Source organism: Corvus brachyrhynchos, unplaced genomic scaffold (assembly GCF_000691975.1).
Source record: "Corvus brachyrhynchos isolate BGI_N302 unplaced genomic scaffold, ASM69197v1 scaffold17, whole genome shotgun sequence".
In the NCBI taxonomy this organism is placed as follows: domain Eukaryota; kingdom Metazoa; phylum Chordata; class Aves; order Passeriformes; family Corvidae; genus Corvus; species Corvus brachyrhynchos.
In genome coordinates, this window is record NW_008240046.1 from 12997992 (window position 1) to 13023230 (window position 25239).

The 25239-nt window shown below is 37.6% G+C and overlaps 1 protein-coding gene across 1 annotated transcript; it reads right to left on the reverse strand.

Annotated features, from left to right (window-relative positions):
- Positions 1-849: 849 nt before the first annotated feature.
- Positions 850-25210, reverse strand: TRAPPC11 (trafficking protein particle complex 11). The gene is made up of 28 exons (XM_017744609.1): positions 24265-25210; positions 23772-23842; positions 22806-22920; positions 20355-20454; positions 19545-19618; positions 19221-19317; positions 18273-18406; positions 17787-17934; positions 17255-17348; positions 15849-15928; positions 15678-15756; positions 15531-15585; positions 14332-14477; positions 13177-13238; positions 12940-13072; positions 12216-12346; positions 11550-11705; positions 10855-11042; positions 10048-10196; positions 8383-8504; positions 7589-7708; positions 7162-7227; positions 6904-7060; positions 5207-5315; positions 4867-4958; positions 3828-3961; positions 3288-3455; positions 850-1823 (listed from the first exon to the last, which is right to left on the reverse strand). Exons 1-28 carry the CDS (start codon positions 24483-24485, stop codon positions 1779-1781), a joined length of 3246 nt encoding a protein of 1081 aa, XP_017600098.1. The 5' UTR covers positions 24486-25210; the 3' UTR covers positions 850-1778.
- Positions 25211-25239: the final 29 nt, after the last annotated feature.

The following is a 25239-nucleotide window of genomic DNA, read 5'->3' on the forward strand; positions in this document are numbered from 1 at the left end:
CACATCAGTCATTTACATAGCATAAAAGGTGTGCCTAGCACTTTAGAGACAATTAACACCAAAATATTTGCTTTGTAGTGTTTACAGCTATAGTAAGATCATACAAAACAAGGAAAGATTCCCTTTGCAAATGAAAGAACAGGAATTGCAACTATGGCAAGCTTTTTCCATGGTGTGGGATATGCCTGCATTTCTGTATTTCTGTATTATTATTTTTACTATTCACAGTTTTAAGTAGGAACATATTTACTCCATTCCCTTAAGACTGTAACATTATTGTAACCATGAAAGTATTTTATGCCCTCCCCTTTCTCAAAGACTCTTTGACTGTTTTGGGGGTGGGGGAAGGCACCCAGTTCTCCATCGAACACTTACACTACTTGCATCAACATGTCCTTTAAGAAGCAGTAACAGAGGTGCCAGCATTGCTGCAACCTGAGTGGCTACTTAAAAGAAAAAAATATCTGGAAAAGAAATGCATTTTCCACTCTTGGAAAAAAAAAAGAGAGAGAGAGAGAAAGATAAGATACCTATTCCATGACTGCCACTTAGTTCAGTACATTTAAGCAAAGAATAAGGAAGGTTTCATTTCTTCTTCCTGGCACAGTTAGTCAGTCATCTTCTTATCCCCACCTATACATTGCAAAAACCCCTCATAATTCAGCTACCTCTGCACTCCATGGAAAAACAGTATATCCTCACATGTATTTTTTCAGGACTTTACTCATGCTTTCCTTCAAGTTTCACAGATGTTATTTTGAACTTCAGTGCCATAGATGGATGCATCAGTCCACAAGTGAGATCAGAATTATGAAACAACTGTGAAAGCAATGCAGTTAAGGACAGTTCCAGAAGTACTCTGTCACAAGCAGTTTATTAGAACTTCACTTTGACAATAAATAAGGTATTTCCCAAGCAATCAAAATGTAATTATTTAGAAAGTTAAACAAAGCAAATTTTCACAATGCAATTTTTATATATACATAATTTACTGTACTTTAAACACCAGTTCGTCCAGAGCTGTACAACAGTAGGATGTCTATTTTTTAAATTCACACAGCAGGAGACTATCAAGACATGTCTTTAATCTGGAAACTGTGTGTGCAAAAATAACCCCAAACCCCATCAGCTCCAGGTTGGATAGTCCAACAGGTATGAATGAATCTCTGTTCATTAGACTAGCTGCTGAATTCAAAATTAGATGTATGGCTTACCCAGGAGAAATAGTGCCTTTTGAGAGTTATGGTTTTAAAGGATTAGTAAGCTGCTCAATTGCAACAGTACGATGCAACCATTTGTCATTTACGGTGCTACTGCACAACCTGCTCTGTCTTCAACACAAGTGGCACAGGACAAACTTCTGTAAAAAATGATAATTTTCAATGTTGTAAATCTCTAATAGTAAATACAAACCTTGCACTTGAACTGTTAACTGTGAAAACATCTTTCAGTTTTGGTCAAATGAATTAGCATTTCTTCACTTAAATACTCAAGACATTTAATATGCCTCAATAATACTTTTAAGAGTTTGACATTCAAAATTAACTTCAAAAGAATGTTCCCATTAAATAAAGCACCAAGCTTTCCCCACATGTTTATCCCTTAAAGAAGTCTATGAAACACTAGCTTTTTTTTTTAACATTAGTTCTGCTAAGAGTTGTAATTTCAAAATAAAATTTAATTCTTATGGTTTAATCAAAGCCATGTTTCCAAAGTGAGCTTTACATATTCTGTGCAACATCCCATTTTCTTTAAGTGCAGAGGTACAGGTCTCCAAGTTATGCAGCTGCAATTGAGTTGTCATCTGCTTGACGACCCTGAGGCTTTAAGAAAATAAAGACAGAGAATTAAAAAAAAAAAAAACAAAACCAAAACAAGCCACCCAAACAAACTCCCCTCAAAAAAACCAAACCAAATATCCCACACCTAAACAGAAAAGACAGACTACTAGGAAACTAACTCTGCAACACACTGTGTTGTCAGTGTAGCTCTGGTACCCAAGTATAGCATTAAGCTTATCCTACTTCTAAAGGTTTCAAGTAGTGGCACAAAGGACATCAAACTGGAATTTCAGTTTGGCCCAGTGAGTACTTGGTAGAGGCCTCAGCTCCTCAACTGCCCTGTTAAATGCCTTCTCCATACACATCTGCACAGCACAGCACAAGGCCTGGCTGATCAGAGCTCTGAGCATTACTGCAGCATAGAAAGCTGTTAATTATCAATGTGTAAAACAGGAATGAGACTGACAGTTTCTTGGAGGAATTGAAGCAACATCACTAGAGATAGGAGAGAGCAAGGAAGAAGTTTTAAAGAAGAAAAGGCATCCTTACAATAAGGTTTTCTGAGGTTCTGACAATTCCAAAGCAAAAGCAAAGAATTCTGAAGCTTGAAAGTCCACAGGAGTTTTGTGAACACCACACTTTTGAGGAAAAATTCCTCTTCTATTTACTTAGGAGGACATCTTGACAACCAATCTAGAAGAGCCAGTGACTGACAGCATACTCAAAAAGTAAGTTCTGCCTATCTCTTTTGCTTAAAACAAAATTGAAATAATGCCATGCCCATTTCCTAGAAACATGATTACAGATGTCTGAACAAGTTCCTCTCAAATCATATAAACAAGTCTTTGGGCTCCTTGCTTGTTAAAAGTCTGAATAAAAAATGAACAAAATATTCTGGAGAGAGCAGCAGTGGAATGAGAAAGCACTGTTTTGGGCATATGGATTTAAATGATTCTTAAAAAGTCAAAAGACCTGTTTTTCATGGCATGATTAACTGTCTTCAGAGTTATACCACTTATGAAAAAAAAAAATCTAGACTGATTCACTGACAGAACGTGTTTTTAGAAGTTATTTAGGGAGGTGTGGGATGCTACAGTGTCTCTGAACTTAGTCATATGGGTTGCTCAAACACTTCTTTTTTCAGAAGTGCAACAAATTATGGTATTAAAAGTATTTGATTATATTTAGCTCACTCTGCTATGCTCAAAATAGACGCAACCTTAAAACTCATTTTACAGAGTGAGACATGGAACAGAACAACAGGGACAGGACAAGCACATTCAGCTCATTCATTTAGTGGTAACCAAATACATGCTGCACTGAAAGAGACTTCCTAAAGATTTTGGCTGACAACACCAATGCACAACACAAGATTGTTCAAAGCAAGTAACCCTGTTACAAGCTGGACATATTAGTCTGCTTAGAGACACTCAGCTTTGAACAGAGCTGGGGCGGTTGTCCCCAGAATCTGAGCATTTAAACACAAGTCACTCCTCACAGCCTTACCTTTACAAAAATGTGTGTCGGTATGAAACGTCTGAGCAACTGATTGGTGAAGTTTGGGAACCGCATCAGGTTAACATGAAGAGAAGGTAACTGCTGATACCCAGCCATCAGAGGATAGAAGTTATATAACATTTCCTGCTGCGTGCCAGGAAGGATTCTTAGTCGGATCTTAAAAAAAGGAAGCCACAACCGTAAGTAAGTTCTGTATCTAAAAGCCCTGTTCACTTTCTATTTATACACTGGTTACTTTCTGAAGCTGGAAAGAATGCAGCTAATTTCTGATTCTAGTTAAACCATTGCTTCTACACTGAAACACCACATTACCCATACACGACATAACAAACAGCTCCAAGTCAGGCTTCCATCTAGGCCTTTTAAAAATGGAGTCTGCATCCATATATTCTTCCAGACAGAATTTACCATACTTTAAACATCTAAATACAATGAGTTTGTCCTCTCTGTACACCTGCATAAGTCTAATCAATGTATTCTTCACTACCAGATAAACCAGCAGGATCAGTGGATGTGACAATTCTGTACCTGTTTAAGGCCAGAGAACATGAAGGCATCACTGGGTTCCACGGACACCTCCACATCCTGGACTAAATTCGTCTTATTTTGCAGGTGATACCTGACAGGTAAGGACTCTCGGACTCGACCAAATGATGGCAGATCTTTGGAAAGAAAATAAGTAATCTCAAATACAAAATGCATTTTCAAGTTCCACTCAAAAAAAAAAAAAAGTCTATTGAAAAAAACAGTGAAAAATTAAGGAAAAAAGATACAAGAACTAGGCATCTAAAGCATTTCTGACAATTTTTTTTTAGAAACAGATTAAATAACAGAACGCAATTTCATTACAGTTTTTCAGTACCACTTCTTCAACATCTAGCTACAAACCTCCCAGCTGCCCTAAGACTGCCCAATGGTACTAACTACGAAGTCACTTTGGTTGCTGCTAACTATTTTCAGCTTACTAGAATCTAATCAGATACTGTCAGGAAGCTCCTTCAAAGTGTAGCAGGATAGGATAGTGGAAGAATCTCAGTACAAATAAAACCAAGCCAAGGAAAGCTTTGGAATTATGTGTGTTTGGTGGGCATTTCGATCCCCCCTGTTCTAGTGCAGGTGAAGTGCTAGAAGAGAAACAATTCACCTGCCAACAAACATCTCCAACTCTCCAGTCTGTTTCTTCCTGGGATGCACCCAGCATGTGGGTGGATGGAACAATTGTTGCCATAGGCATCTAGAGAAACCTGCTGGGAAGGCAGCATCAACAGAGGTAACTCCAGCTGCTGTGCTGCCACGTAACACAGGCTGAGTATTATGTCAGCTCCACTGACAGCTTTTAGGAGAACACATTTGTGTAACTACCTACCTCCTCTTCCCTTCAAGTGGGGAAAGAAGAGCAAGCCTTGAGGCAGTCTAAGTGATGGTATGCTTTCTTTCTCTAGCTCCATAATATTCAGCACCACTTTTCTGTATTTCGCTACGGTAAATGGAAGCTCTGGGGTCCGTAAAAATTTTGGCAGTCCTAAAAATTCTAATTGGGAAATGTATGCTGCCAAATTAATATTACCTGCATTAACATGGAGGGGAATGCTCTCTACAATCACATGTGGTAGAGTGATGACTGTGTTTACAACAGGTACACTTTCCACAGGTGAACTTCTGCAGGAAAAAGTCAAATGCAGACCATGTTGAATATTATACTGTATAAAGTATCAAGTATACAAACTAAGAAGTAATTAGTAGGTCCAAAGTCTAGACAGTGCTTGTTACAGGAAAACACAAAACTGTTTTTTTGGTTTTTTGCACTCCTCCCCACTCGCAAAAAACCCCACAACCAACAACTCACTCTCATGCCTAAAAAAAAACCAGCTTACTTCCTCTCCTTATCAAGGCCAAGAGATGCTTACCTCTTCCAGGAAATTACATAACATCCAGTTGCCACTCCACTAGCATTAGTAACTGGAGGACATCGAAGGCAAAAGCACTCACTGGCACTCTCACCTGTCTGTAAAACAACTATCAGCAAGATTTTGTTTAAAATAAAAGCATAATAACAGCCTAAGCCACCAAGTCTAGAAATGCAATATGACACAAACACAAGTGTTCAGCCAGAGAGGCCTTTGAAGATCTTTGCAAAGTATATCAACATAATGTATAAATCCAATAGATTGTGAAGTATTCCAATACATGAAAGGGTAACACATACAAATATATGTCACTTTACTTTCTGAACGGCATCATAATGTACACATAGAATGAGTCATTGCAAATTTAGAGCTCATAAACACACACAAAAAGCAAAATAATGCCAATTCAAATTCTACACTTCTACAGCAAATTCCAAGACATCAGCATAAGATGTTTCTGATGCTTGAAACTTAAAATGAACATGGACACATTCCCTCTCCCTCTCAAATGGATGAGAGCTGGGGAAGAGAAGGAACACAAGAAAAACCTACTGGCTTTTCAGGGAAACTGAGTTTTCACTTTTTCTTCTTTTCTTTTTGCTCCACTCAAATGAACTAAAAAAAAAAAGTACCCTTTCACGTAGAGAGTGATTTTAAAAGAGTGCTAAGAAAATAGGTTCCAGTCTTTCAAAATTTATCATTCATATTAAAAAAAAAAAAACCACATTGACCAAAAGATGGACAGCTGAATGGTCAATACCTACAGGGTTCACATGTCCTGGCACTTAGCTCTTTAGGAGCATCAATCAGAAGCCATGAAGCACAAGCTGAAGATGAAATATCAGAGTTTGAAGACTAAAGAACCTGGGAAAGAATTGCTTTTTTCCAGGCAACCCTTGAATCTACAGAGGAACAAGAGCCTTGCAAGTCCTTGATTACACAAGTGGACAGCTGCCCCACAGTCAGGCAGCCACCCAGAATACCTCATTGGATCCAAAGTTTTGATAGAACACATAATTCACATCTCTGAGCCCACAAATGCAAAGACAATGTTTCATTGGAACATTTTGGATCAGCTCTACTATTAAGTATTCCATTTATTTAACTTTAAAGCTAACACACTTCTTTAATGGATGCAGTTTTAATGGCTGAGATCTTCAAGATAAATTTTTAAAATTTAAGTAATAAGTTACTAAACTGTGGTAATATTAAAAGAAAGATGCTTACTACTGATTGTTCTTTATAACCTACCCTTCACATTTTTCAGTTTTGTGACTGCAATCATGGACATGGATCACTGGCCTTTGCATACTGCCTCTCTCTCATGGTAAAGTGTTTGCATTACAGAAGGTATATATATAGCCCAGAAACATTGGAAATATTGAGTATCTTTTCATGTGGATATCTAAGAAGTTGCATTTCAAAAGTACTTCAGGTGCTTTCCGTTATGTTTGTTACATTTAGACTTTTGTTTACCAACCATCATTCAAGTCTATTTAGTTGACCTAGTGAAGCAGAACTACATTTTAAAGCATGCTGCTGTCCAAGTTGTATTCTGGCAAGCAACTAAAGTATTAAGCAGCTGTCTTCTATTTACAGTTCAATAAACAAACACTATTTAAAATGTTCCCCTTTATTACTCCCAATTTATACAAAAAGTATCCTACTGATAGAGAACACACTCTAAGAAAACTTACCATTCTCCACGTAAGATTCCAGTTGATCTACTGGGGTCATGGAAGCTGACAGCTGTAACTGGCTTGTTACAATAGTGAGAGGCCAAGGAGAGGCACTCAGGATGTCCGTCATCAGTAAAAATGGTATATCTGCAAATACTCTGTCCAAGTGCTCCAGCTGTCAAGACACACACACAGGCTCTGACTATTTCTAACTAAACAGAGTGTGACTCCAAAGTGCTGTGATTCCAAAACATGAACAACTTTTCAAACACGTACCTTTGTGGAGACAAATTTGACAGCAACATCAAAAGGAAATACTGTGTCTATGGTTACAGTTTCATCCTGTAGAGGTAACAAAAGGGATGGCAAGAAGAGAGGAAAAAAAGTTATATTCAGCTTAAGACCATGCTCTTGATGTCAAAGATTACTAATGTAAAGTTACTTTTAACCATTATTTTAACCAAATCCTCCCCAGGGAAGGACATATTTTTAAAGATATTTACAGACTGATACAGAAAACTTTTCTTTTGCTAATAATTATGGAACTGCTCATGCTAATAAGGGCTGCCATACTGCTGATTTAGTATTTATTCTATCTTCGGGCAAGGTTTTTAAGATACTAGAAATTACAGATTTTAGAGTATCTCTTGTGTTTCACAAATTCATCTGCATAAAATGCAAATGGTTCATCTTTAAAACCTACCCGGTGACACCTGCAGAGGATTTCCTTCCCCTCAACAACAGTGTTGATTAAGTAAGAAATGTAAAACAGAAACATTCTTGCACCAACTGTTCCACAACGGATGTATATTGGTTTTTCCAGCTGCAAAATAAAGGAGACTGTATGAGCTATATCTAAACTACGTTAATTAGGCCTAGAGCTGTCCAAAAGTTGTTAATCATCTGACTTGGTCCAACAGGACAACAGCTGACTGGGCATTATTTTGACAATAATGAATCTCCTACAATGTATGATCTGGATCATGCAGTGAATGATTTTAACCATAGCAGCACAACTCCAGCTGCTTCACTGGATTTGCTTGCTCCAGATGCTTGTCTGTTACTTAACAGTACAAAAAAAGAACCATAATTGTGTAATATATGACATAAGCGACTTCTAATTTACTAGTCAGAACTTCAGATTAGTGCAAAGCCTGCATATTTGATCCTCTACCATCTTGAATCACACTTGCTGACTATTATCTACTGTCCATTTAGCAGTGCATTTCATCAGCAGTTGAAATTAGCCTCCTTATTTCATATCTCCCAGCTGTATTATCAATCCCAGAACATATCTTATTCTCCAATTTAGTCCTAAAGTTGATCTCATTAAAGGAATACTAAACTACATGTAAACAGTAGGTAAAATATGCCGTAAGTATTTAATTTATTCATTCAGAAATCCAAAAGTAAACTGAAGTCTATCAAAGAGAGTCTTTTATTAGTTGGTCCCTGTTTTCTTAAGTATGATATAGAAGTAAGGTTTTAAGCCTTGACCTTTTCCCCTGGTTGCAAGTCTCCTACAGGGATATCAGGAAGCAGTGCAGGAAAAGAGTCATCACATGTGTCTGTTCCGTGAAGAGTCACCTGAGTTTTCTGAGTCAGGTTGGCATCTTGCCCTAGGATTAAAAACAGTGTTCATATCCACACAGGCTTACATCACTAAAGCATGAAAACAATAACTAAAAAGAATAAACAATCTCAAAAAGCAATGCGTGAGGAATTAACACAGTTCATTTCATTGAGAGAATCTTTCAAAAGTGCCAGCAGAAGATAAAAAATTTTAAGGTGTTGTCAAATCTAAGTTGAACCGTTTACACCCTTGCAAGTTTATTGTTTCATCTCTTTGGGCCAGGAAAAAAAATCTCAAAAATCAGACATCATATCTAGATGTTCCCTACCATCTATGCAATGCAACAGGATTATGTGATCAAGTTTTTCTTGGTACTCTATAATGAAGTAGAAAGGAAGTTTCACTGTTCCACGATTCTTTTGTTTTCAAGAGCACGGTTTAATGATTTCACATATTTTTAAAACTTTTCTTTCAAGTCAGTGTTGAACATACATAAAAAGAAATGTATACATGTTAAATGACACCATTCTTCGGTCAGAGCTCAACTAGAATAATGGCATTACTGCAATTACATGGGATAATTTTCAAAGCAAAACAAGCCACACCTTGCCAAAGAGTTGCAACTGTGGAAAATACATCACCCTCCCTATAACTGAAATGTCAGATTTCAATTGTTCTTGTAATGCAATCAGCAAGCCCACAATGACCTTGCATATCCCATGGTAAAGAGTTAAGATTGAGGAAGGAAAAAAAAAACTAAGGAAAACAAAGACTGTCTATTAAACACTGCTTAAGGAGCCAAGTCCAAACATCCAATTAAACAAGTTTCAAGAACTGACTTTAATGAACCATACAACTGTATAGAAATGTGGTTCTACTTCAGAATATACAGAACATATAGCATCCTATATGCTAGTGGCTTAAAAATATTTTTATCTTTTAGAACAATTGCTACAAAGAGGTGTACTGAGTATAACATTTGGGCTTCACATGCTGGAAACAGTCAGCAGTATCTACATACAGATAGCTAGGACTTAGACATACAATATCTGCATTTTTTTCCTTTGCAGTCTAAGAAATACTGCCTCAGTGCTCCATTGCTCCCCAAATTTCAAGTGATTTAAAAACCAAACCATGTTGTCCAGGGCAGGGAAAAAAAAAAAGCAGGGTGGGTGAGAGAAAACCCACTAAGTCTATAATTAAAAAACATTTATCTAGCAGTGTCTAGTGCTTTCAGCTCAGCAAGAAAATTATCTCTCTTTGGGTAAAAAAAAATTCAGTTACAAGCAAATTGAATAAAAAGTTAGAAAGGAATACAAAAGCTTCCACATTTACTTTCAAACTTGAAAAGATTTAGATTCTGAAAATATCCATGTAAGCACCACAGACAACCAGTGGCTAAAATAATCATAACTGAACCAGTTTGTTAGCTGTTGTTCTTACCACTGGTATTTCATCATTCCCAACTTTCATTTTGGTTTGGCTTTTAGTTACTGTGGGAAAACAGTTTACTATATTTCTCTGCATTGCATCCAGAACAAGGAGACAATTATGAGACTGCTGGATTAAAAGAAAATAACCCCAAATACCTGGCTTTAAACCTGCTGTAAGCTTGACATCTTTGGCCACTGTCTCCTCATGTGACTGGACTGTCACAATCAAACAATACATTTCATTTGTCAGGGCAGGGGGTTCATGACGGAGCTGAACAGAAATGTTCGGCACTCTAGAAATAATCCTTTAAGAGAAAAGACTCAGTTATTGTATGTTTCTTAAACAGCATGCTATTAAGCCTAGTTTAAAGGAGGCTAAAACATCCTATTGTTTAAGAGAGTTCCCACAATTGGTGGCCTATTAAACTAAGAGATGTGAGACTCCTGAAAAACAACATGATGGGAACAACTTGATAAAAAAAGACCAGTTTGGAACCCCAGTAATAAGCATGAATGGTTCAGATGTTCTGTAAGGAAAGAAAAAAAGGACCTGCATCAACCACAATCAAATTTCATTCTTTTCATTATTAATAAGTTCAATACAAATTAAGTTTCTTGGGGATTCTTGTGTGATGGCTTTCGTAAGAGAACAGTAACACCTCCTAAATTGCAAAAAATCTGGGAAAAGCCTGCCTGGCAAAGTTAGGTGAGGCGGAGAACTAAACTGTACTTGGTATGCTCAGAGATCAGTGCAAGCTTTTTCTGTGCTTCTAGCTATCTGGAGCCTCAAGAGTCCTAAAGAACTGAATAGTGTCTATCTTATCCCCAGTTAAGCAAAGACATATTAAAAGGCTCGTATGAAGAAGTCCAAACAAGACTTCTATTTTCTTAAGCAGAGTGATCAGGGCTTCACAGGAGACTCACAATGATACATCATATACGTACTTCCAACTTGTTACTCACATAGTGCTTGCCTGAATAGTCAAAGTGTCCCAGTGCACTTCATTATCTGGAAGCTTAGGTCTCCGCTTGAAGGACCGTGCTGCCTGCAAGGCTTCTTGAGATGAGGCAGCATCTCCCCCTCCTCCTCGCCAGTTCAGAATCACACAGCGGCCAGATTCACTCCCCAGGATCAAATCCACAGAAGTGATCTGAGAGACACAAATTTAAACACCAACTGGTGAGTCTTCTGACCACCTATTGTAGGAAGATAGTTTTCCAATGTACACAAACATCATAAATACATGTACCATCAAAAAGCTTCTGACAGCTTGGAGACTGAGGACCTCACCACCCCAGGATTTCATTTAATGAAACAGCAGTGGAAAAGGTATTCATGTTCAGGTGCAAGCAGTGTAATAGGTTGCAATTTCCTACCCTCCCATAGTGCTATACCACCTCTCACTTATTTTTTTTTAAGTATTGCATATATATTTTTTTTTAAAGTTTAAAAAAATTCTTGAAACAATTCTTCAGTTTTTGTGATTTTCTTTGTGTTTTGTCATTGTCAATACTTTCACTCACTCTTGATACTCACTTTCAAGAATTCACACATTCGGAACTGCAGCGACTTTTTAACTGGTGCCAGATTAGAGGCACACTGGAGTTTGAGTTCATGGTATGTAACAGTTAGAAGGGTACAAAACAAATGGACAAACCTCAATCTTCTTTCCTACATCTTCAGTTTTTGCAACAAATTTGAAAGAGAACTTTCTTGTTTTGCCAGGCACTAAGCACATTGTTCCTTGTGATGACTGTTCTAGAATATCACTTTTCTGATAGGCTTCTTCTACAACACAGTATTGGTTGTAATCCTACAATGGAGGAGTGGTGAAAAAAGTTGATACATTCAGACTGAAGACATCTTTAGAGAGTAATGGCAATATAGCAAATATTAAGGCTCTGTGTTACTGGATCAAATTTTATGGGTTCTTCCTACTTTTCACAATACCAAAGTTAGACCAGCAAGTAATTACAGTGCAATTCTCTGACACAAGATATCCTTTATACTAATGTAACTTCATGAATCTCAAGAAATAAGACATTAAAATGATCCTTCTGAAACTTTAGCAAGCTTCACAGAAAAAAACAGATACAACAGACGAACTGATCAGACCACATTTCAGAGTCTTATTCCAGTATCAATGTACTCATCAAAAGTGATAGATAATACATAAAAAAACCAAATACCTTTCAGCTTAAGTATTAACGTAGTTTTTTGGAAAAAAAATTGATTTTTTTTAATGTTTAAAAACACTAAAATGTTATTCCATTCTTATTATCAGTTTCTATCACTAGGTCAGATATAGTTAGAACATAGGTACCTGATTATTGAAACTGATGCAGAGCTTAGAGAACCTGATAGGATGAGGACAATCAGCTCTCAAGTATACATCAAACTGCACAGGAACATCAACATGAAAACTAGGAGCAAGAAATTTTGCTTTGCACTGTACTGGAATTTAAAAAAGGAAAAAAAAAAAAAAGAAAGAGAAACAAGAAGTAGGTGTTAAACATAAACTATAACATTAAATTCCAGAAGCACACTCCTGAAATAATTGTGGCAAGAATTGGGCTGTGTATACTCTCAGAACTCTCTTTTGCAAGTGGGACAAATTTGGCTACTAACACTGTCACAGAAAGGCACTTTTCAGCACTTGGCTAAAACCTTCGCAGAAGAGAGGAGATGCAGATATCCAGCAGAAAGCAGACAGTCCTGTACACTCGAATGTCACTCATGCCCTCTTTTCAATAGTGAGTATTTGCAAACATTCTGCCCTCTTTCCTCAGAGTCCTACTTCAAAGAACACCAGAATGTCAGAAGTCTTTCAAAAAGCAGAGAATTCCTTAGTAATCCATATCAGGGATAAGAGATCACTGACTTCTCTCATTATTTCTTATCCTGTAGATTTAGACAAGGAACAGAGCAATGCTGGAGCACTGTTGCTGGCTTTAATACACCCTTCGTATTTTCATCCTAATTAGTCATTTTCAAGGTATAACTACATCCAAATTTATCATCTGGTGTAAATTTGCTTTCTTACTTACCAAATGGTATAAAATCTTGGACTTCTATTGTAAAAATATTACTGCCTGCCAAGGAAACACGGTCAGCCCACAATTTCTGTGATGCTTTCACAGCAGCAGTGTCACAATCAGGTTCAGGATCAGGGCTTTCATTCTGTATGCAGGCAAAAGATTACAGAGAACAATAAAAGAAGGGTACCAGACACTGACCACTCTTAGGACTGTTTAAAAGGGAATAGTAGGAGTTCTGCCATTTACCATTAGAACTTTTATGAGATTTTTTTCTATTCGAGATTTCTGATCTTCTTTAAGAGTAGATGCTAATAAACAGAACAAAATAAAGATTACAAGACAGAAGCAAGGGTCTCTACTTTTTTTTTTTTTTAATTTAACAATAAATCTTTCCTTCAGATTGCATCTTTCACATATCACATTCCTGGGAAAAAAATTCTGACATCCGTCTAACCAGTAATGAAGTACATTCCCATTTTAAATGTTTCCTCTTACTTTCGCTAGAACCAAGGGAAATATTTCTTGGTTAGACAACCATTTTGTGATTTATTGGAGCAAAGCCCCAGAAGATAATGCTTATAGCTTCTTATTGTTTATATTTAAAAACAAAAGAAAGCATAGAAAAGTCTGGAACATGCAAAGAGGCCAGCTCAGATACTACTAGAAAAAACAACTACAGATGGTGACAGGAAGAAACAAGGACTCTTTAAAATAAGCATTCTTTTCTTGAAGAAAGATGGCTTTGCACCATTTGTTACTCTTCAATACAAAGCAGAGTAGCCTGGTTAGCTATAAGAAGATGCAAACCCATTTTTACCACACCAGCTGTAATAGTGGTATATTAGCAATTTAGCGCCCAAAAGGATTATTTCTGCCATGTCAAGGAGCAGGCATTACATGGACCAGAGTGCTTGCACTGTTACTGTGGAGCCATCCTATGCCACGTTTTTTCCCTAAAACATCCCACACGCATATTTCATCAGCGGAGTTCTATAAAAAGTCTGGGAGAAGCATATTTGGGACATTAAAGTCCAGAAAAATCATGTTAGCCTTGTTATTAGAAAAAAAATGCTTTTCTCTTTTAGCTATACTACAGTTCTTTCCCATCCCAAAGTTCAGGAAGTTCCTGTTACATTATTTGAACAGTCTCAAATGAAACTGTGTCTCAGATATCCTGACAGAATCTATTTGAATGCAAGGAATTTTATAGTAGAAGAGAAAGAAAACTCAACTCCAGTGTACTGCAGAAAGTAGTAAAAATCCAGCACAAGTACACAGTTACTTTGTAGTCAAATAATTTGAAGCATTGTAAGCACTGTGTCTGACAATGATTTGTCATATTTCAAAATACATGTACTTAAATTTTTCTGTATAGGCCGAGTGTATTTTCTAAAAGAATACCTCTACCCAGTAGCTCTAAAGAATAGGTTATATAATCTTTCAGCTGGGCCATCAGATATGAACATTTGAGTGCTGTTGTCAATATGGAAGTGAGGAGGGTCCACCATCCTTCGCTGCGATATTCACACATAACATAATCCAAGAGCCTGCAACACAGCAAAGTTGAGAGAAAACAAGTTATGCTCACCAATATTTTTAGAGGCTTGCATTTATTTGGTATCATTAAGACAAAATTCATCTTCACTAATACAAGTGCTAGATTAAAGTTAGGTCTACTATTCATACATGGCAATGATTTGTTGCAAACAGCATGAAACTATGATAAAGAAACATTTATTCCCTGAATTTTCTAGTTTGAGCTAGAAAAATTTTCACAAGAGAACAACAAGAAAACTCATCTGTCTTCACATAAAGAACTAGCAAAACAGCAACTGGACAGAAGTGCCTTCGTCCAGTATTGCATTAAAAATACACCTTACTATTGAATATGCATTAAGTATTTAGAAAAACAAACCAAACCCCCTTCCAAACTGAAGAAATTTAATGTTCCTTAAGCCAAGATGTTTCTTTTCTCTCCAACTTCCTATCCCCTACTCCCTTCAAGTGTTACAAACATCCACAACACATGCATCAATCATTATCGGGCAAAACCACACACCTTAACACATTCCTAATACTGACCGCTGTTACTAGCAAAGCAGAGAAGTGATTTTTTTTTTAACCCTTCTCAACTATTTAAGACAAAGATTTCTGCCTACCTCAGAAAAATCTACCTAACATAAAAAATGCTTGTTCATAGAACAATCAGGCTTGAAACAAATTGACCTGCTTATTGCAGCCTCTCTTCTCTTCCATGTAAAGTGCAGTCAGCTACTAACCACAGTAAATACATCTCTTCTACTTCAAACAGGAGAGACACACAGACAGCACTCAATCAGTGAGCTAGAAATAGATAATATTTGCCCAATATGGCAAACTCCCACAACAGCTCAGAGCAGGAACTTTTTATGCTCTAATAACTGACTCATCTGTTTTGCTTTCTTTAATATAAGTGGGGTTCATAGACTCAATAGCTTGTGCTTCAATCACAGCCAGATACAAGGAGCATCTTACACGAGCTTCCAACATTATTCCATCGCAGTCACGGGGTCTTAGTGAGAAGATAGCATGTAAAAGAAGCAGTCATGAAAGATACTCACTTCAAAGCTTTGACATAATCTTTAGCGTAGTAATATTCTTCTCCCATTTGAACCACTGATAAAAAAAAAAAAACCAACAACACAGATCATTACTGAAAGCCTTTGCAAAATCTAATTTAAAAAATGCATCTGATTATCTATACTCACTCAAATGACTTTTCATTCTTGGACATTTGTATTTCTTGAACTGTGCGACAGCATTACTCAACAAAGTGATTATTAGCTCCTAGCAGATAAAACCATTACTGATATCATTATATATGCAAACATCAGGGTCGTGTTAAAAAAACAGATTTTTTTTTTAAGAATAAAACTTACCGAATGAAGGACATTTTTCTCTTTTAGCTGTAGGGATAAAATCCCCATCTTCTCCTTTTCAGGATCAGAAAGATCAAAGCCTGCATCAGACAATGAAAAAATCCATGAAACTGGAATTCTGTCCAGACCCAAAGGGAACTATTTATACTGTGAGCATATGCAATGCAAGCTTCAACTCAAACACACTCATACATTCTTTTACCTCACAGGCAGATATATCTCCCTAGAAGGGAAATTCTAGAACAGAACTATCTTTCCCTCTGTTTAAAAGAATCTACCCAAAATCAGCAAATTACAGTAAAACCACCTAGTCCTTATATTGCATCTATTAACGTTTAAAGTGCGTATGTCAAGACAAATTAGCCCTTTTCCAATCTGATCTCAAGTATGGATTCAAGCTTATATTTCTATAGCAATAGAGAAATCCAATGTATTAAGAACTGTATAGGGCTTTAAAAGACCACAAACTCTTGCTGGAATAAAAAAAACCCCCAAACTTTAATATATTGACACGTAAAGTTTCTCTTCATCTTAAACTGTTTAACCTCACCAGTAGATTCTAAGTAATTCTAGAACAGTAAGACTGCAAGATGAAAGAGGTTAGACAGTACTGTATCGACAGTAAATGAAATAAAACCTTTAAAAGAGGGCAGCGATAAAGTGGTAAAGCCCAGAGAATATGCAGAGAATATAGAAGACCAAATGGAAAGGGAGAAAGGGAAGTAAAACCACAGACAACAATGAAGATCTCAAAACTGTATATACATTCATATATAGTTCAAAGCTGTTACAATGCCGAGTCTGAAATTCTGAGGAAACATCCTCCTGAACAGGAAAATCAAATTCCTTTCTTAGACTAAAATCCAGTCATTGCATCCTCTCAATCCATTTCAAAACCAAAAAAACCTTTCCAGAAGAACAACAAAAACCCCAGTCCCAAGCTGCCATGTGCAGTTGACAAGATACAGCATGGATGGCAGGATCAATTTATAACAATTGTGTTCACAAACATCATTATTTTTGCTGCATCCAGTTCCCTGACTTCTCTTTCCAGGATCACATTTCACTGCAGTCAGAGATTCCTGCATCACGGTGACTACAGGTAGCTTAGGCAGCAATAGAAACAAAGCAGCAGCAGAGCTGCTGTACACCTATGCAACTTTGCTGAAGACCTGTAAAACCTGAGGTTCCTTTTTCTACTTATTCTAGAGATCAAGCACATTTCCTGTGCTTCCAACTGACACCTGTTCAAGTCATACCACCAGCTAACAGGAGAGTGAGGCCTCAGCCCTGCATCCATCTCAGTGGAACAGGGATTATGTGCTGATGCCCACTAAGTCAGCTGGCAGGATAAGCAGCTAAATAAGTTTGTGCAAACTCCACAGATGCAAGACACAGAAACATACTTAATATTCCTTGCCGCCATGCTCTTTGCCCATAGAAGTCAAGCACTCCAGTTTGCGTTTCCAGGGGGTCTGGACTGGGATATGTCACAGAGGACTGTAAATTCAAATACAGTAATTAAAAGGGTTCATGTTTCATTTTCTGCCAGGTAGGTGCCAGAAAAATACCAAGACAATACCCCCCATATACTAATGCTCTTGTTTCTCTGTTTCCTGTAAGCCACCAGATACAGTGCATATATAAATATACTGGAAAAACAAAGTGAGTTTTCCAGCATCCAGAGATGTAGAAAGTATACAAAAAAAATTTAAAAACATGTCAGAATTAGTTGTAATAAATGCATTTGTTCTGGGGCAACTTTTTCCATAGATAACAAATACAGGTAATGTTAACAAGCATCACAAAGACACATACCCTTTGAAATGAAATGGATTTCATTTACACATATTACAGATTGTCTCACTTCCATTTAAGACTACATTAGCTAATTCACTATCTGGTTAATTACCAAGCATTTTTCCCCTCCCAACTTACATCATGGTTACAAAGCATACTTGCTAGCTGTTTCCGTTCCTGTGCATAGTAGGCTGCCTGCTGGTAATAGAAACCTGGATTCTGAGTTTGAATGGCTGTCAATCCCAGCTTAATTGCTTCATCAAACAAGTCACCAAAAGCCTGAAACCTGTTAAAAAAACATTCATAACCAATATTATGTACAGAACAGCAATTTGAACCGAAAGGTACCCTACAATTAAAAGTTCTGGTTACTCTTAAGACAGATTATACTTCTCTGAACTTTTGCGTCTAAGTTCTATGGCTGCATTTGTGTCATATTCTGTTCACTCAAAGAGAAAAGTAGTTAATGATTGATGCAAAACAGAACAACAGTGTATTTTATGTTCTTGTGTATCACTTAGAGAACTAAGAACTTGTGTATTTGTATATTTACTTTATACTTTGTATAAAGTAAACTTTTTGAAGTTCACTGCTTATCTAAGACACTACTAAGCAAAAACATACTGTTTAGACATCCAAGCTGCATGCTCAAAAGCCAGTTCTGCACTTCCTATTTTTTTCTTGCATAGGTCAATATGCTTCCTGAACTGTGCAATAGCATCCAGTGGAGTATTATGTTGAAAACAGAGGCGACAGATCTAGGAAAAAATAAAAATAAGATGAAAAGCCACTGTTAGGCTGCTAAGGATTAGCACTCGACCCCCCCACACACCCTCCCCCTACTTATTTTACATATTTCTGAAGAGCAAAAATTGCATAAAAAACAGAGAGACAAAAGTAGATATAAACCATAATGTACTACACCTGAAACAATGTGGTGCTCTACTTCATCTAATACGATTGATCATCCCCTTCTTCCCCAAGACATCAAGGGAAGAGTGCACAACTCACTGCCAAATATAACAGGGATCTTCAGAGCCTCTAGAAAGACCATTATTTTGAAGCCTGCAGTCCACAAATGGAATTCGATGGAATCCAACTCCAAGATTCTTGTAAATGGTGGGATAGTTTTGCTTTACCTAAAAGCCCCCAAAATACCACAGAAGTATGGACTGATTCTTAGACAGTTACTTTCTTCCTCCTATCAAGAAGCAACTGAACTATATTGGCCTAATCTTTGCAAGAAGACAAAAACATTCAAGGAACAAGCAGCCCTGGTGTTCATTTTCCTTGCACAGAGTGAGAGTTAGAGTCTAGTCTTTCAGAAGACTGCATCTCAAATGAACTCAAATCCTTCAAGATAATCCCAGGCTTCAGCTAAGGATCTCCTTTTGTGTAGAATTCAGAAGTCTCTGCAAGTCTGAGCATAACTGGTGTTCCAATGATAACTATTTCTAATCCATCTCTGTAAAAGCAATATAAAATGGAACTTTACAGCCTTTCCCTGTTAAAGGTGCATCAACTTTTTTCTTTTAAGTAACAGTTGTCAATGACTAGAAGTACAGTTGTTACCTTGTAATTTATAAATCCTGCCATGGTCTTGATTTCCAGCATGTTTGTTTCATGAGCCCTCAATTCATGCACAAGATTATATGCAGTTCTGTAATTCCTAAGCAGGAATAATAAGAGTTAAATCACACATGGTAATAAAGTTCTAGAACAGGACTGCTGACAGTGAGAAACAGTCTTCCAATCAGAGCATTCTTCCCAGTGAAGAACTTACCCCCCTTACGTATGCGTTTAAATAATTTTGCATTCAGGAAAGTATCTGTCACAGTTCATGGCTTAGCAGTAATTTGGGGTAGAGAGGATGGGGGAAGATAACACAAGTCTTACTTGAGGGCATTCTGTGTATCCTGTTTCAGCTCACTGAAGAAGGCTATTTTGAACTGGTGTCTAACAAACAAAAGCTGCAAAACACAACCAGTGTACATCATTCACAAACACCCAGACACACCTTGTTACGTACAAAGAGATACAGGTGGTAACTTCAGAGGTTTACATAACACAGCACTTGACTTGAAAAACTGACTGTGCAACTGTTTCCTAATAGTTCTCTTTGCCACCATGACACAGCAGTGATCTTTCAACAGATTTCATCTATTCAAAGCCTGTTACTCTGGCACAAGAGAGAGGCTTTGTAACACCTCAAAATCTCTATGCCAACAGAGCTGATTGTGGTTTGGAGCTCACCACTTGGATTCCAGCTTCCAAGAGAGGGAAGCTGGCAATCACAACAGAACATAATGTGTCTGAGTGGATTTGAAAAGCAAAAGTTAAAAACTGAAATCAAGTGCAACTGTGAGTACAAAATATCTAAGGGAAATACATCCCACAACTTAAGATACTCCACTCAAATAGGTTAAACCATGTAGATAAGTGAGAAGTTTTTCTTTTTTTAATTTGAGAACTTAATTTCGGCCTGCAGCTCTTCTGAGGAAGATGTGAGGAAGACAAATGTAAGAAAAAACCCAACCAAAATAAAAGCTTAAACTGCAGAAAATAAAACCAGATTTACTTCCTATATTAAGAAAGAACACCTCAAATTGGAAGGGGGGAATAAAAACCTTTAAGCAACAAACTCTTATTTTCATGTTTTAGCATGCGATATAATTTCCACAGTATTTCAAAATAGGGTAACATTACCTGATGAGTGGTTTTGTTCAAGAACTCCTTATGAGATTTAACTCTTCTTATTTCTGTGTAGTAGTAAGTCTGTGCATGCTCATAAAAAGCATTTTCCAACCTGCAACAAAGTTGCTCATAAGTTTCACAAAGTTTCTCCCACATACAAAGAAATTCTGAAGTTCTTCAAAATAAGTTACTTTTAATCATGTTTATTTCAGCGTTGGCAAAGGACCTTGTGATATTACTGAACTCTTCTTTAAGTCATCACACAGGGTAAGTCTGCAGACAAAAACCTTTCACAAAAGGGGTAGTAAGAAGAACAACAAGTAAGTTTGAGAGCTTTATATACTAACTTCTCATACAATGAACTCCAGTATTTAAGATAGTCTGACGATAAGCTATTCTGATTTTTGCAAGGCAGTAGAAAGTGGAGAGATGGCCCTAAGTCAAAACAAGCAAACCTTGCTGAGGGTCACAGGATATGTCTGAACAGCATCTTATTTGCTGGACTGTGGGAGAAGGAGTGGGAAGGAAAAAACAGCAGTAAATAAAATTATGAGGGTACAGACTAGGTTTCATCATTCTGTCCAAACATCAACAGCTACATCAGCTGCAGAGGTAACAGTGGAACTTGTCTGCAAGAGAAACAGCCCAAGGCAACTCACAGGAGGAGAACACAAAGAGGACAAGAACACCAAATGCAATATATGAGGATCTAAAGAGCATATGCTGTATGATCAAGCTGTAAGGAGTAAAATCAACTAGAACAAGATCCAAATCCAGGAGAGGAATACATGCAACAGCACTGACACATGCAGGAAACAAAGGCTGAAGTACCAGTTCTGTTGTTATATTCTCAATTTAGCACTGAAAAAAATAAGAAAAGCTAGAAGTAACGGTTACTTAATTTTGATCGATTCCAGTGGCAGTTTGTGAGCAGCATGGATTCAATAACAGCATCAATTAATGTTGAGAATTATACTGTTCATACATAAATATGAAGGTGAAAGAAGAATTCGCCTCTCAGACTGTGACCCCTACTCTCCCTGAGAATATATGGAAAAATAAAAACTTATTATAGTAAACCACGATTTGCCTTAGTTTGAGCCCTTCTTTTTAGATCTACACAAGACTGTCTAGTTTTCCTCAATCTGTTTTTGAAAGGCCTTCCTAATTTATCTGAAGTTGTAGTTCCTGTAAATATGAAAACAGAAGGCACAAGAAATGTATAAAATGACAAAGACATAATATTTGCAACCAGATAGATGCCACTTAGCATATATAGAAAGAGAGAACGACAAGATCATGAAGTGGAGGGGAGGGAAAAACCAAAACCCTGCTAAGAGTTAAACCTAGGAACACATTTGTAAGGAAAATCGTTTAGAACCAGCAGGGCCAAAACCACTGCAGAAGTAGAAAAGCCCACTTTACCTCTACCTGACTCAAGAAAGGGAACATCTTAGGATATCTAATCATATTTCTTTAAAAGCAGCATCTCTGACTGTCATTACTCAACCTCACAGAGGAACAAAATTGTGTGGAATTCATCAGAATAACCTAAAGAATTCCAGCAAACAGGTAAAACACTCACAGCTGGTCTACAATGAGTGTGCCACATAGCAGTCATCTCAACCTACAACCTCTCTCAACACCTCTGTTAGAATCATGGAACTGTTTAGATTGGAAAAGATCTTCAAGACCATCAAATGCAACTGTAAACCTGTTGCGAAGTCCACCACTAAACCATCCTACTCTCCCTGAGCACAGTATCTACATGTCTTTTAAAAACACCTTCAGGAATGGTGGCTCAACCGCTTCCCTAGGCAGCCTGTAACAATGCTTGATAACCCCTTTGTGAAGGCGAAAATTTTCCTGATATCCAATCTAAATCTCCCCTGATGCAACTTAAGCCATTTCTTCTCATCCTATGGCTTGAAGGGAAGCCCTGGGGAAGAGATCAACCTGTACTTCACTATAGCCTCCTTTCAGGTAGTTGTAGAGAACAATAAAGTCTTCCCTGAGCCTCTTCTCTAGGCTAAACACTCCAGCTCTCTCAGCTGCTCCTCATAAAGCTTTTGCTCCAGACCCTTCACCAGCTCTATTGCCCTCCTCTAGACACACTCCAGCATCTCAATGTCTTTTTCGCACTGAGGTGCCCAGAACTGGACACAGCACTGCATGCATTTCCATCCACTACCTCCACTGAGCCAGCAGAATGAAGGCCCTCGCTAGCACACCTATAGTCCAACACTGGCATGCCGATCCCAGGCTTATCTTTAGTGAAACTGGTTTTATCCTTTTCCCACTTTAAGTCTAATTTAAAGCCCCTTCAGTGAGCTCTGCTAACTCTTGTGCAGAGATCCCTCTTCCCCTTTGAGACAAGTGTGCACCATCTGGTGCCAGCAGGACTGGTGTCGTGTAAGCCAGCCCATGGTCAGCAAAGAGAGCAAGACAGGGGTTTACACTCACCTTATAATATAGCCAACAAGATGATCAGTGTGTGGAAGTACAAAGAGTGATTTTCCAGAAAGGTCACAAGCATTACATAAAGCTGCTGCCCTCTCTGATGCAATAACATCTTCCCCTAGTGAAGTCAAGGAAAGCGCAAGTAAGTGGTATGTGGTGCTGCCATGTCAAACTAGCTCTAAAAGCTTAAAGGTCAGGTTATGAACCTTAGGTAGACCTAAAGATCTAAACAGTATTGAAAATCATAAAGATAAAACCAAGAGCACATTCTTTCCTACTTCTTTCAGAGTACTCCATCCTTCATCCAGCAGAACACATTGCAGAAATTTTCTATCAGTTTTTAGCAAAAAACTACAAGCATGATGTAAGTTTTTCATCTGTCACAGAATTAAGTATCCTGTGTCTTGTGAAATACAATAGCGTCCAGAAGAAACAAACACATACAGCAGGTAGAGTAAAAAACAAAAAATGGTTTGCCAGACACTAGAAAGCACACAGTAGCTCTACAGAAATGTAAGGTTAAAGTGTATCACAATTCACAGCTCCACATAGCTCCAAAATTTTACTGATTAAAACCAAGTTAAGATGAAAAACCTCTGTAGGTACCAAATACCCTTCCCTCTAAGTTCTCAATGCTTTCACTGGTTTTCCTGATCTCAAGCAATGTTTAAAATGCAACTTGCTTACAAGAAGGCAGGTATTACTATACAAACCATCTTTGATCCTGTGTATCAAAAAATGCACTTGGACTTAAGAGGGAGAAGTCAGGGATAAAAGTATCAAATGTTTAGGGTCAACTGCCCTGAATGCTCTCTCTATCCTTACACCTTCCTACAGTCACAGTGCATTTAATAAATGTAGATGACATCAAATGAAGAACCACAGATAATGTGACAAACCAGTCAGCTCAGTCCACCGAGCCTTCTGAAATATGAGAACTCCACAACTGTGCATAGAGTTGTTAAGTACCTGGGGGCAATGGTGTCTTTTTCTGAATCAAAACCACAGCAACTTTGGTATTTCTTCCCTGCAAACTTTGCCTAAAATAAAGACAACATAGCACAGTGTCAAGGCTTCACTTCTTATTTCTGAATAACCAGAATAAAATAAGATTTCAGTCTAGATAGAAGCACTGGAAGAATGCTACATAGGTGTAAAGGCCAAACACAACAACATGCTCCATCATTCAGAGAATGCTGTCTTCTCTCTTTTGGGACAGAACAATCAATTGTGCTGAGTTTAGCAAGTAAAATTTCAGGGGCTGTTTTTACTTAAGTAATTTTTACAAATAAACCATTAAAAAAGTTTTTTACTGTGAGTTGTACATTAAAAAGCAAAGTTCAAGTTCCCCTTAATTTGTGTTTAAGAAAAAAAAATTATATGTTCTAGAATGCAAACAGATTTTGCAATTCACACTTATATTAGCTTGCAGTATATTACAAACCAAGTGAAAAAAATCTACCTGACAATTTCAACTCGAGTAGCACACTCCAACTGTTTTTCCTTCCACTGCGGCTCATCCCAGTCTAGTTCATAGAATACCACCACAAGTGCTGGAACCAAATTCAGGTGTTTGTTCATCCAACCAGTCTTCAGGATTCCTTTTGGAATATACCACTCATAGGATGTCCTCTGAAAATATTGAGGATATTGAAGCAAGCTACAAAATCCATTTACAAACATTTATAGCGGAAGAAAGTGAATTGCCTCTACATTCTTGTCACTTAAGAATATGTTTGTCATCTTTCCTGTAACATTGTTCCCCTCAAGCCTTTGCTTCCTATTAAGCCATATCCCGCAATAGCTCAGGTGTCAGGACCTGATATCTGAGATATCAACAGCAAAGAACAACAGATTCCAGAAGACTGGAGAAAAGGGTCAAGTTCAGGAGCATATCTCATACACTGCCGTGAAATACTAGGCTCGATTGAAAACAGTGGTCTCAGAACAAGGGCACACCAGTTTAGATTATTTGCCTTTGCCAGCATCATGGAATTATGTAGTTTTCCAATAGTTAATCTCATTGACATTGTTTCCTAGCTTGTCATTGCAAAGCAGAGAGAATAGCAGAGATTTTCCTTCTGCTGTGTTTCACTTAGTTAAAGTGAAACATTTTGTTTAAAAAGCGTTATAGGTTAGGTTGGGTTTTTTTCAGAATACACTCAAATCAAGTATCTAGTTTCTCCAAAATTAAACTCTGGGTTTCATTAAAGCTCAAATTTTACAAGGAGCCTTAATGCTACGTAGAAGAGTAGCAAGTACTTTAAAAAATAAACCATACGGGCTTTCTCTGTTTCTGGTTCATCAGCTGGGGCACCCTGGTTTCCTACGCACTCACAGCGCTCCATCACAACGCCCTCGGCTTCCCCTTCGCCCTCACAGTCTCCCTGACTTGAAGCTCCCACACTTCCCCTCCAGCATCGGGGGAAGAGGCAGC

What these genes read in the sequence shown, in the direction of transcription:
- TRAPPC11 (XM_017744609.1), bottom strand. Translation starts at nt 24,485, where the DNA reads ATGTTTGTAAATGGATTTTGTAGCTTGCTTCAATATCCTCAATATTTT. An exon ending in CCAAGATTTTATACCATTTG is followed by an intron (nt 12,347 to 12,939) that starts GTAAGTAAGAAA and finishes TTTAAATTCCAG; the next exon opens with TACAGTGCAAAGCAAAATTT. An exon ending in GGAATCTTACGTGGAGAATG is followed by an intron (nt 5,316 to 6,903) that starts GTAAGTTTTCTT and finishes TCTTGCTGATAG; the next exon opens with TTGTTTTACAGACAGGTGAG.